Source organism: Hemicordylus capensis, chromosome 1 (assembly GCF_027244095.1).
Source record: "Hemicordylus capensis ecotype Gifberg chromosome 1, rHemCap1.1.pri, whole genome shotgun sequence".
In the NCBI taxonomy this organism is placed as follows: domain Eukaryota; kingdom Metazoa; phylum Chordata; class Lepidosauria; order Squamata; family Cordylidae; genus Hemicordylus; species Hemicordylus capensis.
The window spans coordinates 260,414,875-260,432,546 of record NC_069657.1 but is presented as its reverse complement, the minus strand read 5'-3'; the positions used below and the strand labels follow the sequence as shown (position 1 = coordinate 260,432,546).

The 17,672-nt window shown below is 44.2% G+C and overlaps 1 protein-coding gene across 2 annotated transcripts in view; it reads right to left on the bottom strand.

Moving 5' to 3' along the window:
* Positions 1-6,048: 6,048 nt before the first annotated feature.
* JAG1 (jagged canonical Notch ligand 1) overlaps positions 6,049-17,672 on the bottom strand; it is a 56,975-nt gene continuing 45,351 nt past the window's right edge. For both annotated transcript variants that reach the window (XM_053284683.1, XM_053284682.1), the window contains exons 19-26: positions 17,238-17,265; positions 16,226-16,311; positions 15,198-15,311; positions 14,007-14,116; positions 13,681-13,917; positions 12,518-12,649; positions 11,857-12,007; positions 6,049-9,489 (exon numbers count right to left, since the gene is read on the bottom strand). In XM_053284683.1, the coding sequence (XP_053140658.1) occupies positions 9,032-9,489; positions 11,857-12,007; positions 12,518-12,649; positions 13,681-13,917; positions 14,007-14,116; positions 15,198-15,311; positions 16,226-16,311; positions 17,238-17,265 (1,316 nt within the window). In that variant the 3' untranslated portion in view covers positions 6,049-9,031. The remainder of the gene's footprint in view (positions 9,490-11,856; positions 12,008-12,517; positions 12,650-13,680; positions 13,918-14,006; positions 14,117-15,197; positions 15,312-16,225; positions 16,312-17,237; positions 17,266-17,672) is intronic.

Here is a 17,672-nt window from a genome sequence, read left to right as displayed (position 1 = left end):
CTGTGGCCCAATTGCCTGAGGGGAGGCAGGAGGGCGGGGGAGCCAAAAGAAGGTATTTTCTTCAAATGTGTTTAAGGGACTGCTTAGAGTCAGAGAGCCATTTTGTGCCTCAGGAGAGGAGAAGGATCAGAGAGAGAGTTTGCATTAGCACTTAGAGTCGAGATAGGTGGTGGTGGTCTGGGCCAGCCTGCCTGGCCCAATGAGCAGAGAAAGAGACAGACACAGAGTGGCTGCTGGCTTATCTGACTGTCTCTCTTTTTTATTCCCCCCCCCTTTTTTTTGGCAGTGCTAACAAACCACTTTTCTTTCTTTCTTTCTAATTTTTGTTAATTGTACCAGCAGCCCCAGTGTCTTTAACTGGGTGCTGCTTTGAACCCCCCCTTCTGTGCATTTTCCTTCTTCTTGCTTGAAGCCTCCAGTGGCTTTAATAACTGGGGTGCTCTCTCTCTCTCTCAGCCCCATGCTGCACGCTTGCTGCTGTTGTGTGCTTGGTGGATTCATTTATTTTTTTTTTTGGTAGGCTGATGTGTTCTGCCCCTCCCCCCTAAATTATTTGGGGGTGGGTGGGTGGGTGCCTGACTGGTGCCCAGCTGTTGACTCCCAGTGTCTGCTGTGCCTCCGAGAGCAGCACCTGGCAAACTCAGCCGAAGATATCAGCAGACTCGGCCAAAGATGCCCCCAGCAGCAGAAGACCGCAGAAAGTGAGACCCTGCGGCCTTGGTCGAGTTCGTTAAATAGGGCCTAGTTTGGGGGAGGGAGGGATTAGGTACTAGTAGAATTGTAGGAAAGGAGGGGTGGGTTTTGGTTAAGCCTCAGTAATTCCCTGCCCTTTGCCTTCCCTTCCCTTAGACTTAACCCATTGTTGCTCACTCCCATCCATACCCCACCCCATAAAGCCTGCTTTGGGGGGATTTAATTTGTCTAGCTTCTGGGTGTGCACTACAGTGCTATAAATAGCACTGTGTGTGGCACACACAGCATCAACAGACCACCTCTGGCCCCCTTAAAGTTACTTCCTCCCCACTCCATCAGGGTTAGGGCTTCAATTATTATTATTATTATTATTGAAAAACAAGCCAAGATGTCTCTGAGGGTGCAAGGCGGAACCAGGAGCAAAGTGGAAGGCAGAGGGAGGGGTGCTGCTGCTGGTCGTGGTGAGCGACGGCAAGAGAGGCCTACTCCCAGAGTTGTCCCCACTGATGTAGCTGTGCACAGGCTCTCCTTTCTGGAAGAACCTGGTCCAGGGGCATAACTATAATAGGGCAAGAGGAGACAGTTATCTGGGGGCCCCCCCGAGGCAAGTCACATGACTGACTCCCCCAGCCGTGCACCCGCCCGGGCTTCCTTCAGTTGTATTCATCCTCCGAAATTGCTGTGAGTGTTAAGACTCGGAGCTACCAGAACAGCATGTCTTTCTCTAGTACCATGAAATGACTTGCATTGTCCACAATTTACAAATTACCACAATTCAGCCTCATTTAAGATTTCTTTACTTCATGAGCTGAGCTTCAGTGAGTGGGGGGGGGGGGGGCGAGCATTTTAAAATTGTGTCTCTGGGCCTACTCCAGCCTTTCTATGCCCCTGACCTGGTCCCACAGTGCAGCTGTCTGTGGCGGCTGAGGTAGAATTAGGAGGGGGCCTCCCATGTCAGGGAAGAAGCTCTTCCTGTGGCAGTGGAGGAGGAGGTGACCTCAGCCTTTACTGTTCTATGTCAATGTGCCCTTGCTAGCAGCAACCAGTGATTGTGGAGGGTGGGTAGGGGAACATGCATCTTGATCAGGGCATGAACGGAACTAGAAGTTATGGGGTCTGGTAGTTTCCATGTTTTTGTGGCAGCCTGGTATTTACTGTAATATCACATTGGATTCCAGTGTGGCCCGTGACCTTTAGAGTCTGATTGATAGTGTGGCTTTCTGTTGGATGTGGCTGGCTTTCCTTTGCCACAAGGGCCAGAGAGGAGAGCGCAGTTCACCAAGAGCTTTGCTGTCTAAGGCAGCACGCTCCCTCAGATCATGGGAAACTGGAATACAGGCTGCTGTGGCGCCCTGCCCTGCCTCCCCTGCACCCGTGGCCTCTGCCTTGGCGTGAGACTGCAGTGGGAATCCGTGCCAATTCCCTTCTCTCAGTCTCTGCTTGGGAGTTAATTAGGATTGACACTGTAGGAAAAGTTGTGGGGGAACTGTAATTTAAATTGTCTCAACAATAATTTTGCTTCAGATTTCTTACGACCGCAGCTGACCTTTGCTTGCATTAAATGTGGAAAGATTTGATGAGGTCTGTGGACTTTCTCTAGAGATGAGAACATCTTGGATTAATGGGGATTCATCAGTTCTTGGTGTGAAACCAGCTTCATCCCAAACCAAACAATGGTACCGAGCTCACCCTACCATACTGTATCTCACTCTAAATGGAACTGGCATCTGTTAATTTCTAACAAGAGGAGGTGTATCTAAGCTGATCTGGCAGTTCACTTTAGCCTGGATTCTTTACCCTTAATCCTAGTTCTGTGTGCTAGTCAGGGTTGAGAAAATTGCACTTTGCATACGTTCAGAAGCATTTGCTACATTTACTTGCACTCACAATCTACTTCTGAGCCCTGGCATGGAAAACTGAATCCCTATGGAACTCAGAAACTGCCCTTGGGGACTACTTGACAAATTCACCTGGTTTGCAACATCTCCTAAACTGAGGTAGAGTGGGTAGGGGGATCCCTGTTTTCTGCATACTATTCAAGTGTCTGTATTTGATGTATGTGTACAACTTGAGACCCATATTCTTGAAAAACCCTGTCTGCTCTTCTGTCCCGTCATGAGCTCTTGAATCAAGTAAGGTGCCCTTCTTACGAGTCGACCGTGTGTGTTCCAAGCTGGCCCTCAGGCACACCCACAGAGGTTTTCTCAGTGGCTCCCCCATGAATATATGTCAGTAGGATGGAAGAGTTGGCTAGTGTTTGGGGTGATCTCTTTCATTTCAACATCATACTTTCCATTTGTTCTACCCTTAGATCCACAGAGAACAGATGGGATCGGATTGGCTAGGAATCTCAATAAACCATGAGTGCAAGGTGTATGTGAGATTGTCATATTTGGCTTGAGTGTAAATCATGCCCTTTTAGATAGGTGAGCTTTGGCTGGGAGGAATAGACTGGATTTTGCAAGAACAAAGTTGACAGAAAACAAGTTTTGTTTATGAAGTAATTCTAGAAGCAAACTTTTCCCAGTTCTTGGATGAATCATTATCCAAAGCACAAACATTCATTATTCTGTGTGAGGCCTTCTCTGACAAAAGTCCCTGGGAGTCTTCTTCCAAAGTAGGATACTATAAAAAATGACAAGATACAATTCCCACCCAAATAAACACATTTTCTGTTTTCAATTGGAAACATTCTCTTCCTTCCTCTTCATTCCTGCAGTGGTGGCAATGACTAACCACAATAGTAGTTTCATGTTTCAGAGTCTTGTTTTGTTTGAAGTCACTTCTCTGGCAGTTTGGTAGCAGTTATCCCTGGCTAACTGAGCAGAGAGGCACCTTTTTAAAGTGGCAATTCTCTTTATTTAGCAAGGGGAGAACAAATGGTCATATCCAGCCCCAGCTTACCATCCCTCCAGTGGCTGTTGCTGGTGTCTTTTGGGGTGTGTGTGTGTGTGTGTGTGTGTGTGTGTGTGTGTGTGTGTGTGTATGTATGTATGTATGTGTGTGTGTGTGTATGTATGTGTTTTAGACTGTGAGCCCTTTGGGGACAGGGAGCCATTTTATTTATATCTAGGTAAACCGCTTTGGGAACATTTGTTGAAAAGCAGTATATAAATATTCATCGTACTTATATGTGAAATATCAGTCTCTCTTAAGGTTATGTAATGGGGCCATTGCAGTTTAAAGTCATTCCTTATCTTGCTCTCCCCCCCCCCCCCCCCGGATAATGTTAGGCGATTCTTCCACTCCCCTTGCAGATGTGGAACTCAGGCTGAGTTACTTGACACATTCGCCATAGAGAGACAGCAGAGAAATACAACCGTAGCCATCTGTTCTTAGCCACCATTATTCCATGGATATTCTAACATTTGAGTTTATGGTTATGAATATTAGCTGGCCAATAGACTTGAGTCCTCTGATGATTGTGGTGGTCCAACAATATCTGGGGACGCAAGTCTGAAAACCCCTGCATTGAAAGAAACTGTGCACATAAAATGTATTAGCTTTTAGCAGAACCATTTGTGGAGACTTATGAAGCTCCTGAGCTTTTATGAAAGCTTAGGGGAGGCTCAGCTTCTGCTCAGTTCAGCAGTTCACACCATATAAACACTACTGGCTGCCATGTTTGGACTCATTATATCTAATTGGTTTGTTTCAACCTGTAGCAGGAGGCAGCCATCAAATGAACAAGCCTTCTGACAAGGGCAGATACAATCTGATGGGAAAGAATGAGGCTAGCATTTGTCTACAAAAGCAGGTGACACAAAGCCAAGGCTATGGTGGTTGATCCTAAAAGGGTTTCCATGGGAAAACAGTAGGGTTCATCTAAGAAAGGTTTGGTACAAGGCAGACACTTCTTTGTGGTCAAAAAAGTAACATCCACAAATGCTTGCTGTCAGCAGGTGTGCAAGGGATGGATAGCAATGTTGCTTGCAGATCTGTTTGACAGCTCTCTAGTTTTGATCCAAGAAATACTTTCCCCCCTAACCATCTTGGAACTTATTACATGAGTTGCTGTAATACTAATACTGTGTGCAGAATATTAGGGTTGGACAGGGGGGGGAACTGGGTGGCCTTAAGGTCACCGCTACCTTGAAACTAGGTAGCTAATGAGGATTATTTATGCAAGCAGCAAGCAAATCACTCAGCCCATCCTGCTGCTGCTACTTCTGTTTCATGTTCAGAGGTAGCACCTTCCTAGTAGCAAATTCTGAAGACAGAATGACAATTACCATCACTACAGCCGAGCTGAAACAGGGAACTATATTGTTTTGGGAGCATGTTCATTCACTCAAATCAGCCCATCTCCCTTAGGCCAATTTTTCAGGGTGCCACTGAAGGGTGCAGAAGTTTGCACAGGAGGCAGTTCTTGTTGCTGAGGCAACACACAAAGCAGAACAGTTAGAGGAATTTTCAGCCGCATGCCAGTTCAGTGAAAGTGACAGACCATGCAAGAAAGGATGGGAGCAAGTCCAGCCGAGTTAGTCCTGCATTAATCATGATTAATTCTCACTCTCCTTCTGCCAAGTCAGGGCTAAACCACATTTGACATGGTAGATTTATATTTTTGAAAAAGCCACCAAGTTGGACAGAATTCATTCCTGTTCTTCAGGAATTGTCCTTAAGATAATGGAGAACACATGTAACGGTCCTCTGCCGGTCATTTCTCCAAGTAAAGTCACAGCCCACCCCCCCAGCAGCTAGCTTGGCTTGACCCACAATATGCCTGTCTCCTCTCCCCCACCTCCACCCGTGGGGCTATAAGAAACTTCAGGTGGAGGGAAAGGCTCAGAACACCTCTTCCCCAGTCATTGCTTTTAGATATGGTCAGGTAGATCTCCCCATTACGTGGAGTCAGATATTGCTCATTTTAGAAACAGTGGTTGGCATTCCATACAGCAAAACATGGGCAGTGCAGACACTTCCGTACTGCTGGATGCATCTCAAACAATGCCCATGGATGGTGTGGGGACGAGGCTAGTGCGCTGCTACTTAAAAGCTGTAGTGCTGTGCCACCATATCCATTGGATATGGATTTCACATCAGCACACCAGCCCTGTTCAACAGCATGGGAGGCTCTGTACTGCCCACATTTTGCTGCATACTGTCAACCACCAGTATGGATTGTAACTTGACTGCAAGGTGCACCTGTATCCATTCATGTTCATAGTGAATATTTGTTCAGATACTCTGGATAGCTACCACTGTAAAGATACCATCACTACAGAGTTCTGTCTGAACTTCTCTCTACTCCGACCATTTGACCTCAACTAAGAATTGGGTTGCTTAGCTTATGCCTGTGTTGATCTATGCTCTTGGGAAGCATCAAGGTTGAGTTGACCCTACACCACATAATCATATAAAGCCCATCAAAGAAAAACTGTATGTCAGTAGTCAAACAGCAGTACAACAGAAATATATTCAAAAAGATGGTAGTGTGTAAAAGTTATCAGAAGGCAACTTTAACAGCATCGAGTGAACACTTGCAAAAAGGAAGATGATATTTTCAGTAACCTGCAGATGTTCATCATCTCACATACAGCTTTCTTTGCTTTACAAGTTTCCACACTGTTTCAGTCTTACCATTGTAAGGCTGTTAAGCCTGCTTTTAGGCCTTATGGTTTGCGCTCTCTCTGGCCTTCAATCCTGAGCGTCAGGCTTAACACACAGTCACAGATTATGTGCAACAACTGTAAAACAGCATAAATGAGAGCCTCTTACAATTCACAACTCCAGCCTATATGAAAATCGCTACCAGACACAATTCTGAGTTCTTTGCATGTCAGGTCTAGAAGGATCAAACATGGAGAGTGAAGCTGGAAAGATATCATTTTCCTTATGGTGTAGTTTGCTCAAAGCTGTACAAAATTCAGATATACCAAGTGAAGGTCCAGTTTCAGAAAGAGGGTTTTAGAAGGGGAAGCATGCACACATGTTCACACACACATGCATGAGTAACTGTGGCTCATGGCGCTTCCTACCATGATAAATATGAACTGGTTGGAGACCAGAATTCCTGTCTAAGGTGGCAGCTGAGGGAATAAACAGTCTCAGGGTATGGTCTGAAGGCCCAGGGAACACAACCTGCTGAAGTTAAGTATGGCTGCGTCAAGTCAGTCCCTCAACGAGTCCCATAATGGAAGAAAGATGGGGTAAAAGACACAACTAGTAATCAAGCTGATGGAGTACATGAGAAACCAGGCCAAAAGCCACCAAAAGGGAACTGGGGCCATTCCATTTATTTTGTGGTCTTTAGTACAAGCTTCTGAGTAAGTACTCAGACAGCCAACAAGAACAAGTATACGTATTATAACGGAATAGGGCTTTAAACTACCATTGCTTCCAAAAATGTATCTTCAATACACTTATGCTGGAGTAGCCCCATTAGCTTCAGTAGGAATATCCCAACATCAGCCAACTCAAGTTCACAGCCCTAGAAGCTCCCATTCTGGATTAGGGGTAGGTAGCATAAGCCTTACTGTCCACATCTGGCCCATCACTGTAGAAAACTAGCCCAAGGGCAAGTCATCTCCTGATAGTAGCTGCAAATGGCGGGAAAGTATCACAGAGGACTGAATGTGGCCAATAGACCTTGCACTGCTTACTCCTATTCCAGACAGTAGCTACTGCTGCAAAAAGAAAAAATATTTTGAGTGACATTCAAGTTGGAAGCATCTCAATGAACCTCAATCTTCACGCCGTTTTTATACAAAAAAATTTAATAAATATTTTTCAAGATTTATTGCCAGGAATAACACATCCGAGATGTATTTTCATGTTCATGTAACACTAATATTACCATACAAGATATCCTCATGATCTCAGTGGTTGACCCATCGAGATTACTAAGTTTTAAACCTTTTTTAAATTTTATTTCTGATCTTCCAACTTTGTAATAGCACTTTGATTTCCTCACTTAAAAAAAAAAATAAGGCGGGCAGTGGAATCTATGGCAAATCTACACAGTGATCTTACTGGACATTCTACTGTTCAAGTATTCAAAAACTAGCTTATTGGAATACTTTCTAAATACAGTAGATTACAAAAGGAAAGAAATCAAATCTATAAGTGGTTCAGTATTACTCATGGTGGGGGGAAAAATCAAGAGTTTACAAAATAAGATTTTGGTGCTTCCAACTTCACACACTAATTCGATATTTTTAATTACATGCAACCACTCACATCTCTCACATTTCATCTACAGAAGGTTATAGCTCTTTTGTGTTCTTTTAAACTGCTCTGTAGCAGATTATCTGCCTGTCATCCTTTCTTCCCCCACCCACTATGTCTAAAGCAGCCATTAAAAAAAAAAAAATCTCATCTAGTCCTAAACTGCCTCAGCTGGTACTTAACAAAATAAGTCTTAAAGTGATACTATGGAAGATGTTTTCAAAAAACAAAAACAAAAACACTTGACATTGTACAAAAAGCCAGCATCAAGGCATGAAAGCCCATCCTATTGTTAAAAATAAAAAACTGATTTTCAAAACACCTTAAGTTTTGGCATGTAGGCAACATATAAACAAGGGGGGGAAATAGTCAAAAAAGTAAAGAAGCCATAAGCTTACAATGCTATGAGAAACCTTCAACTCTAAACACGTACATATAAATAAAAAAGGAATGATATTTAAGGCTCTTGATTATTAAGTTAATAAATCAAATATACACAGTGATTAATAAAAAAAGAATTATTTACATAACTATACAAACTTCTACTTTTGACACATTTTCCTCTCAATTCTTCATTTTTTTTTACCAGCAACTGCTGACAAGAAGTCCCCCATCCCTCCCTCTGCCCCGCAACAACGAAAAAATTACAATAAAAATAAATAATAAACTTTTTTTGATAGTTGCTGTGGTTCTGAGCTGCAAAGGCACTTTCAAATACAGAACTAGTTGTACGTCACCATAAAACCAATATACAAAAGAATTCTAATTCAATAAATAAATAAAATGTATTTCTTTCCCTAAGACTGTGTAAGTCATGACATCTCAAGAGAAGAAAGAAAAAGTGTTTTTGCTACAGGAAACCAGCTAAATAAAGCTACACGATACCTTTCGAAACTTTTCCGGGATGCATCGGCTGTGGCTGAATCGACACTGGGGTACTTTTGACTAGTTTTGCGTAGATGTGAAATGCAGCACTTGGGTCATCCAGCCAACCACAGCAACTATCATTGCCAGTGTAAGCCAGCTTGTCAAAACTTAAATTAACACAGGGATTCTAAGCAAATAATAGCCTTAGACTCAAATATTACACAACTGTTTTAAGAACTACAAGCTCTGAGTTGCCTTGAATCGATAGGTAAAGGCCCTGCACAGCAGCACCTGCTGTCTGCTATACAATGTATTCCATTCGATTTAAACTTTGTGCACTTTCCAAGTCCCGGTTATCTTGTTTGTTTGTCCAGTTTGGGTGTTTGGTAGGAGTGCCGTTGGGTGGCTTTTCGTCTCTGTCTACCAGCGTATATGTTGCCTGCTTGGCAAATCGGGTTTTCTGCTGGTGTTTGTCCATGTCATCTTCCTCCACCTCAGAATTGTGTGTCCTTATTTTGGCAATTTTGGAGTTCTTGTTTTCATAGTCTTTGATTGGGACGGCATTGGCGCCAAGTTTCTCAATGGGGTTCTTGATCTGATTCAGCTGCTCCCGTACGTTGTTAGTGGTGTTGTCGTCGGACGCCGTGTGCGTGTGACTGCTCTGCTTTCGGCGCTTCCGAATGCACCAGTAAAAGGCAGTCACCAGGCAACAGATCCAAGCCACTGTTAAAACAGAGCTCAATAACGGAACCAAGAAATCTGGAAGGCAAGTCGGACTCTCATTAAACACCTCAGTGTCATGCATTTTGCTTACTTGTTTGGGAGGTGGGGGGGTGGGGGTGAGAAAGACAGACACCTTGTATCAACTTCTAAAGGACAAAGTTGCATCTTTTTAATTAAAAAGTGTTAAAGCCTACAAATAGGAAGACTAGTCCAATTAGTTCAAGACATGCTTTCTTTTTCTCAGTACATTAGCTTTAGGTACACGAAACATGTACAGCATGTTTCAACATGAAAGCACCTTTTTCCTCCTATCAAGGATCATCTGCTCTATACCCAATTTATCTTTTTGCTTCAAGACTGTTGACATATCTTAATGAGCATTAGAGAAAGATTTGGACCATTCACTGTTGCTTGTCTATGAATAATGCTATTTACAGGCTTAAGTATTTCATTTTCAGAAGGCAAGCGTGTGCAAAAGTTGGTAAGCGTTAACTCTTCCCAGTCACAAGAAGAGAACGAACTGCATCTTCTCTGCTGGTATAGGAGGTCGCTCATCATGGGTTATCCCACCCACTTGTTCCAGAAGGCAGGAAATGTTCTTGAAGAGACCCTTAACTAGCCCACAAGGGGCGGTCCCTTCCAATCTTGTTTCCTGCCTTCACTCCAGTTGGTCAGATAGCTTTAGCTCTCTATCCTATTTCGGCTACTTTATCCTTCTGCTTTTTGCTCTTGTGTCCTCCTGGGTCTTACATGCTGTTTTAAGTGCATTGCATCAGACTCCAAACCTTTACTCAAGACCTCATTACGAACGCTATCGTGGAAGGTGGCATTTTTGGTGGCGATTACTTTGGTTAGATGGGTCGCACGCTGTCAGTGAAAGACGAGTTATGTATTTTTTCGAAGGATACAATACGTTTGATTCCAGACCCTTCATTTATTCCAAAGGTCAACTCAGTTTTTCACAGATCTTAGGATACTTATTGTCCTAAGCCACAACACAGGTTGAAGAAGGAGTGGCATATGCTAGATGTCCACAGAGCCCTGCGGTCATATATTGATAGGACTGAGGTGCTCTTACCCCTGGACTTCTGGGCCAAAGTCCAGGGCCTCCACAGCCTTTGGGGGCCCCCAAATCTTCTTTAGTCTGTCCCAGGTGGTGTGGTCACCTGGCCGAGCACGATGATGCCCTTAATTTGCAGGGGAGGGGGGCTTCCAAAGGCCTTTAGGTCCAAGCTCCAAAATTACCCAGGTGCACCTCTGACTAAGGACATTAGATAGTCGGACTCTTTGTTCCTGGTCTTTCAGGGCCAGAGGCTGGGGCAGCCGGCCTCGGTGGCTACATTAGGCCACTGGGTTAGATCATGTATCACTTTGGCATATGAAACACAACATACAACTCCCCCACTGGAGATTACAGCTCATTCTACTAGATCTGCCTCTACTTCTACTGCCTTTTCCTCTGCTGCTTCTCTTGAGGAGGTTTGCAGGGCAGCTACATGGTAAGCTCCGTCTACCTTCTCACATCATTATAAATTGGACAGGCATGCTTCCTCCAAAGTGGTGTTTGTTAGATGGGTTTTGCATAAAGTACTCTCGAGGTAGTAGGTTTTGGTCCAGGCTTGTTCCTTCCTGTGGGTGTGAGCTGTGGTATTACCCATGATGAGTGACCTCCTACACCAGCAGAGAGAGGAACATTGGTACTCAGTGTGAAGGTTTCTTCTTGCTGGTGTTACAGAGGTCACTTATGCCCACTCGGGGGGTTTTGGGACTCGAATTTACCACCTAGATTGGACTGGGGGAGGGTGTAGACTTATCATTCCTTCACCCTCTCTGGTTGTTTTCCTCTGTAAGTTTATTATGCATTCATATACATAGGGTTGTCTATGTTGACAACTGTTTTTCTATTCCCTTGCATGTGCTGTTTGGTCGACTCTTGTTTTGATGGTGAGTGTGGACTCAGGCTTTTCAATGGACTGGAAGGGACCACCCCTTGTGGGCTAGTTAAGGGTCTCTTCAAGAACATATTTCCTGCCTTCTGGAGCAAGTGGGCGGGATAACCCATATGGCAGCTTCCTATGTTCGTATGAGTGACCTCCGTAAAACCAGCAAGAAGAAACCTTAATGGTGAGTACCAATGTTCCTTTCTCTTCTTTGTAGCTCTATCTAAACCTCAAGCTCCCATAACAAAGCTATTACCCACAGGCCAAAGCAATGGAAGATTCAACAAGCTGAGAAGCTTATAAGCACAAGACAGAGTATTCATTGAAGTGTGAATGCACATCTTCGTATACATGCACGTAGTTATGTCTGCAATTGTTTCAGAAATTGCTCATTAGATATGCAAAATCTTAAAGGGGGTAGGAAGGATGGTATTCAATCCTCTTTATTTTTTAAAAAGCTTACCAGTTTTGTTTTTAGTCGGCCGTCTCTGTACCCGCACTTCAGCAACCGCTGCAATAAGTGTGCTGTTCCCATCACGTTTGCTAACAAGATCGATAATTTTATCAGTTATTTCTTTTATTGGGTTTTCTTCTTCTTGTATATCTTCAGCAGACTAAGAAGAGAAAGGCATATCATTGAATATTAGGGAGAGCAGTGTTTTAGAGACAAATGCAAGTCACTGCTTCCATCAGAAACAAAATGGCTTCTCAAAGAAAAAGAAAAAAGAGCACAGAATAAAATCTAATATGGAAAAATTCTGCCTCTACCAATCTGAACTTGCATAAAACTAAATAAATTATCCAGTGCCAATATCCAGCCTATTAACTGCACAAGCCAACTGTATCGGAGACCACCACATGATTTAAGGCAGCATATACAAGCGATTCTTTTTATTTATAGCCCAATTCTATTAGTATGCTTAAGGTGGCTTTTTAAAAAAAAGGTTGAAAAGGAAATTTCACTGTATCGGCACAAAATACAGGGCTCGACCCACCCTCTGCAACTGGAATGGATGATGAGCAGTTGCAGCAAGGATGGAAAAATAGAAGCATTCCTTGTTCCCTCCCTTATACTCACAAACTGCAATTGCAATTAGCTTCACCATTCAACAAGACAGACTTACAATTGCAACATGAATTTCATTGTTCGCCAGGTGTGATGGTTCACAGGTGATGTAGATGGAGTACTCCACAGAGACATTCTTCAAGATACTCAGATTCCTCAACTCACTACAGATATGCTCGGTGGTAAGACCCTGTAGGAAAAACACACACCAATGAGAATTTGGGACTGGGGGACGAACCCCTTTTGAGAGGGGTACCGGTTATTCACAGTGTTTCACACTATACGTGGCAGCAACTACCTGAGACATCTTGCCTCTTCATTATGGCAGAAACTGTGTTATCTGTATTTGCCATTTAGCAGGAAGGCAGAGTGGCTTCTGCAAGAATGAAGGCCATTCCACACTTTACATAGGTAGACTCGGGTTTGCTGCCAAGTACTGCATTCTCCACTGGTTGCAGCAAATCAGTAACCCGAGTGTACCAGAACAGAAAGCATTTGCAAGCATGTCTAGCATTCAGACCACTTAAAAAAAAAAAAAAAAGAACTCAAGAAGTCATGGACTAGTGAAGTACTTTAGCCCAGAGATTCCCAATGTTGGGTCTCCAGCTGTTATTGGACTTCAACTCCCATAATCCCCAGCCCTAGCGGCCTTTTAGTTGGGGATTATGGGAGTTGAAGTCCAATAACATCTGGGGACCCAACGTTGAGAATCCCTGTTTTCGCCTAACCTACCCCACAGAGTTGATGCAAGGATTACAGTCCCCTATCTGCAGTGGGGCAGTGAGCAGCCAATGCCTTTAACATGATCATTAGGTCCACTGCTGCAGCCATTTCAAGGCTGAGTCCAGTAAAACAGAGGACCTCAAAATGCTCACCCGGCTCAAACGAGGAATGGCTAGTGTGTCTGTGCTTCAGCCAGCTGAGTGGCTATGGGGCAGCTGCAGTAGCAAGGCAAATTAGTGCATTAGACACACGTTGCCTTGCTCACCACCCCTCCTGCCCATCAAGCACTGGCCACCACGATCCGCTAGAGAACCCATCCCCCCGGCCAAAAAAAGAGGAGACAAATTTACTGAAGAACTAAATATTTCAACCGTTCCTTCCAGACGGCTGACACAAGTCAGATTATACTTCACAATACGCTTCGCTAGCTTTGAGCTGCTCAACTTCTTTTGAAAGTTGTACAGGAGAGGGAGAGCGTAAGAACGAACGCTTGCTTACCGGGGTCATCATCTCTTTATTAAAAGTGAATGTGATATTAGCACAGTTGTCCTGATAATATGAGTCAGAACTACACGTCGTTTTCACTGGCTGTTGATTTGAAGGCCAACATTCCCCAATGTTATCGCAGGGACGTACAAAGCAGTGGTCATCTTTAATAGGGTGACAGGTGTGGCCTGCAGGACATTCACTGTGACCTTTGGTGGACAGCAGGCAAGGCTTTGGTCCACACCAGACCTATAAGAATAGAATGAACACTTGATAGATCGCTGGCGCTTTGCATAGAAGGAAGAGGAACACGGTAGCTGGTCAGTTAAGGACAATACCTTGGAACAGGTGACCTTTCCATTCAAACACTGGCAGCTGTTGCATTCGTCATCCCATTTAGATCCATCTGGAATAATATGCCCACTGGTAATACAAGGCCTTCCTGAAACTGAGGCGGGGCAGGGAGAAAAGATTTAATCAGACACTTGAACCTCAAAATTATATGGAGAGGGGGGAGGGGCTGAAGGGAATAGAAACATGCCTTCCACATGGCGTTAACTTCAGCACTGAAACACACTGGTACTTCTATAGATCCTTAACAGTGCTCCTTCCCTTTTTGCCTATTCTGCTTCTTCACATCAGTCAATGACAGAAAATATGGACACCAATGTTCTGGAAACCACACATGGCAAATGTGAGGTGAAGTTCTGCCGATTTCCACCAGTAATTGTTTTATCCAAAGGAGGGTATTTTCAACAAACATGCAGAGTTGCAATTGCTACCACTATAGCAGGGATGCACAACTAAGATGCCCCAGTAAGCTGGAACCAAAGAGAACTTGCTCTGCGGGGAAAGAGGTCAATTTTCAGCACATTACTATTATGGAGGAGCCTGAAGCATTCCGGTGCCTCTTTGCAGAGGCGCCGAAATGTTTCAATGCAGGGTGAGGGGTTTTCCTTAAGGGGAAGCAGGCAGGTCAACTGGCCCTATCCAACCCCAGCACAGCATCTCTCCAGTGGCTGTTGCTGGTATCTACCTTATGTTTCCTTTTAGATTGTGAGTCCTTTGGGGACAGGAGACCATCTTATTTATATATTTCTCGATATAAAAACTGCTTCGAGAACTTTGGTTGAAGAGCGGGGTGTGTGTATATATATATGTATACACACACACTCATATATATATACACATACAGTGTGTGTGTGTCTCTCTCTCTCCATCCATCCATCCATCCATCCATCCATCCATCGTGGTAAACTTAATTATTGAAAATGTTAATGAAAGTGAGGGAGGCAGGGGGTGGGAGTCAGGGGCTAAGAGGAATGGGGGACATCTGGTTTCAACTGGCCAACTGCACTGAGCCACTACTGCTCATCAGCAAAACCGGCCAAGAGCTCTTCATGGCTCCTGCTGTTGCTGCAGGATATCTTATCTGCAGGCCAGCAAAAACATCTCTACAGACTGGATCTGGCCCCCAGGCCTTATGCTGTGCAGACCCGCACTGTACAAGTTATTCTGCTGGTACCTACCTTCCTGGCATCTTGGACCACTGCGACCAGGTGGACAGATACAACGGTATCCATTGATTTCATCTACACATGTGGCTCCAAAAGCACAGGGTGTGGACTGGCATTCATTGATATCTGGGTTGGGAAGAGTGGGGAAAGGACCATGTGATTCATTGCCACCAGCCTCAGAGATCTACCCAGGAGGCATCACATCTGATTATGGAGTACGCTCAAGATTTAGAGAAGAAGTCAGAATGGTTATGAGACTACATAACTGTTTCAGGATCTCCAACCACAAGGACACACAGTTGTTGTTGGACATAAGCAGCTGCCTTAGCAAGAGACAGGCCATAAGGTCAACAAGACGAGTACGGTCTACTCTTACTGGCAGCAGCTCTCCACAGTCTCCAGCAAGAGCCTTTCCCAGCACCTGCTACTTGGGGTCTTAAATGGAGATGCCAGGAATCTGCAGCTGAGCTATGGGCCCTCCCCTCCACCAAGATCTCCTTCCAACACAACATCCAGCTTCAATATTATTACTAACATGAACTTCTTTTTTAACGAGTGCAAGTGTCCTCTTACCTGTAATTTAGTAATAATTACAGGGAAGCAAGCACACCACCTCCGGGTCTGAAGGCAAAAATGATTACTAATTAGAAGAGATTGTATTCTGTGCACTTCCCCTTCACAGAAAGCTCACCCTCCAATAAAAGGGCACAGAGCTGGAGCCTTTCCAAGCCCCTTGTGATTGCTTCTCCTCAGAAAGATGAAGATCTTGATCCAGAGACAGCTCAGCTGCACTCAAGTCTCCCCGAAATCTGACTAACTTGTCTAATTGATTTCAGCGGGGCTTGTGTGATCAGTTTCCTCTGATCACTGAAACAGTGATCATCAAAGGAATCTCTTCGATTTAAGCACGTGCCAATACAGTCTGTCACCAAGCAATACAGAGGAGCAGACTTGAAGGCTATATTTTGCAAGCTCTTGTTTGCACATCCTGTTCAAGTGTGATGTTGGACCAAAGTTGAGCAAAGTAGTACAACACGTACTTATCCTGCAGTCTGGGCCTGCAAAACCCGGAGCACACTCACAACGGTACCAGTTGTCTCCATCCACACACGTTCCACTATTATAGCTGTGGGAGGAAGAAGGGGGCGGGGGGGGGGGGGAGAAAGAGCTTAGAATGCTGAACTCAGTGAAGAACTTCATTTCTGAATCTCCTACTTTCACAAACTCATGGTAGCATTTAAAAAAAAAGATGGTCTCATTTCTAAAATAAGAATTTGAGGATATTGTTAAAGTAGGCTAATCATTTAATTTAGGGGTTCCCAACCAGTGGTACTCCAGATGTTGCTCAACTACAACTCCCCAGCTACAATTTATTGTAGTCTATTAAGATCTTCAGGGGAGGTTCGTCTGAGGGTGCCACCAGCCCGTCTGGTGGCGATTCAAAAGGTGTGCTTTCTCTGTAGTTGTCCCAGGATTGTGGAATGCACTTCATGCAGAGATTAGAGCTGCTCCATTCCTGTTGGCTTGTAGGAAACAGCTAAAGACATCTCTTCAGCCAAGCTTTTTCAGTTAGTCAGTGTTTTATGGATATTTTAATCAGGGTTTTTATGTTTTAACTGTTAAAATCCTTGATTTTTAAAAATTCTTGGTTTTATGCTGTGAACTGCCTAGAGACTTTAGTAATTGGCAGCATACAAATTAATTAGACAAATAGTCACTGGGGGTTATAGAAGTTGTAGTTCAGCAGCTTCTGGAGTACCATTGGTTGGGAACCCCTGATTTGATTTAGTCAGTCAATTCTATTTGTGAAGGAGAAAAGGTAGCATGAAAGAGCTAGACAGGAAGGAAGTTTGGGGGAGCTGAACAGGACACACTCATGGATGGTGAAAGCATGCAGGATGATGGAAAGAAGGTTGGTGATTCTTTTTTACCCCACCCCATACAGTTTCCACCCAAAGGTATCCTCAAGAGAAATAAGCAGTGCCATTCTGACAAAGATGCTCAGGGCACATGGAAACAACAAAAGCCCACTGACTCCCAGGCATTGCTTACCAAGGGTGTGGGTTGCAATCATTTGTATCTGCAAAGACAAAAGATAGAAGAGATGCATATTAACCCCACAAATTTTGGCAAAGTGCAATACTCCACACAACCAAGTCCCAGTGGCATTCTACAGGGAGCTACAAGCCCCCTTCTAAATGCATGTGAGCTAGATTGTAATACATTCGCATGGGAAATTAAAAAAACAACACCCACTATCCTTGTCAAGATGGCAAGTAACAGAACTGAAGTGGGCGGCAACGGCTGCTGCTAGAGGAAGAGAAGAGCAGCCCAACCATGGCCATGGGGGAAGCAGCAGCACAAACAAGACAACATCTGTATCCACTTATCTCATTTGCAGTTTTCTCATGCCCAGGTCAGAGCCCCATCCTACAATGTCATTAAAGCCAAATGACTCAGGTGATGCTAAAGGCCACATCAAACAGT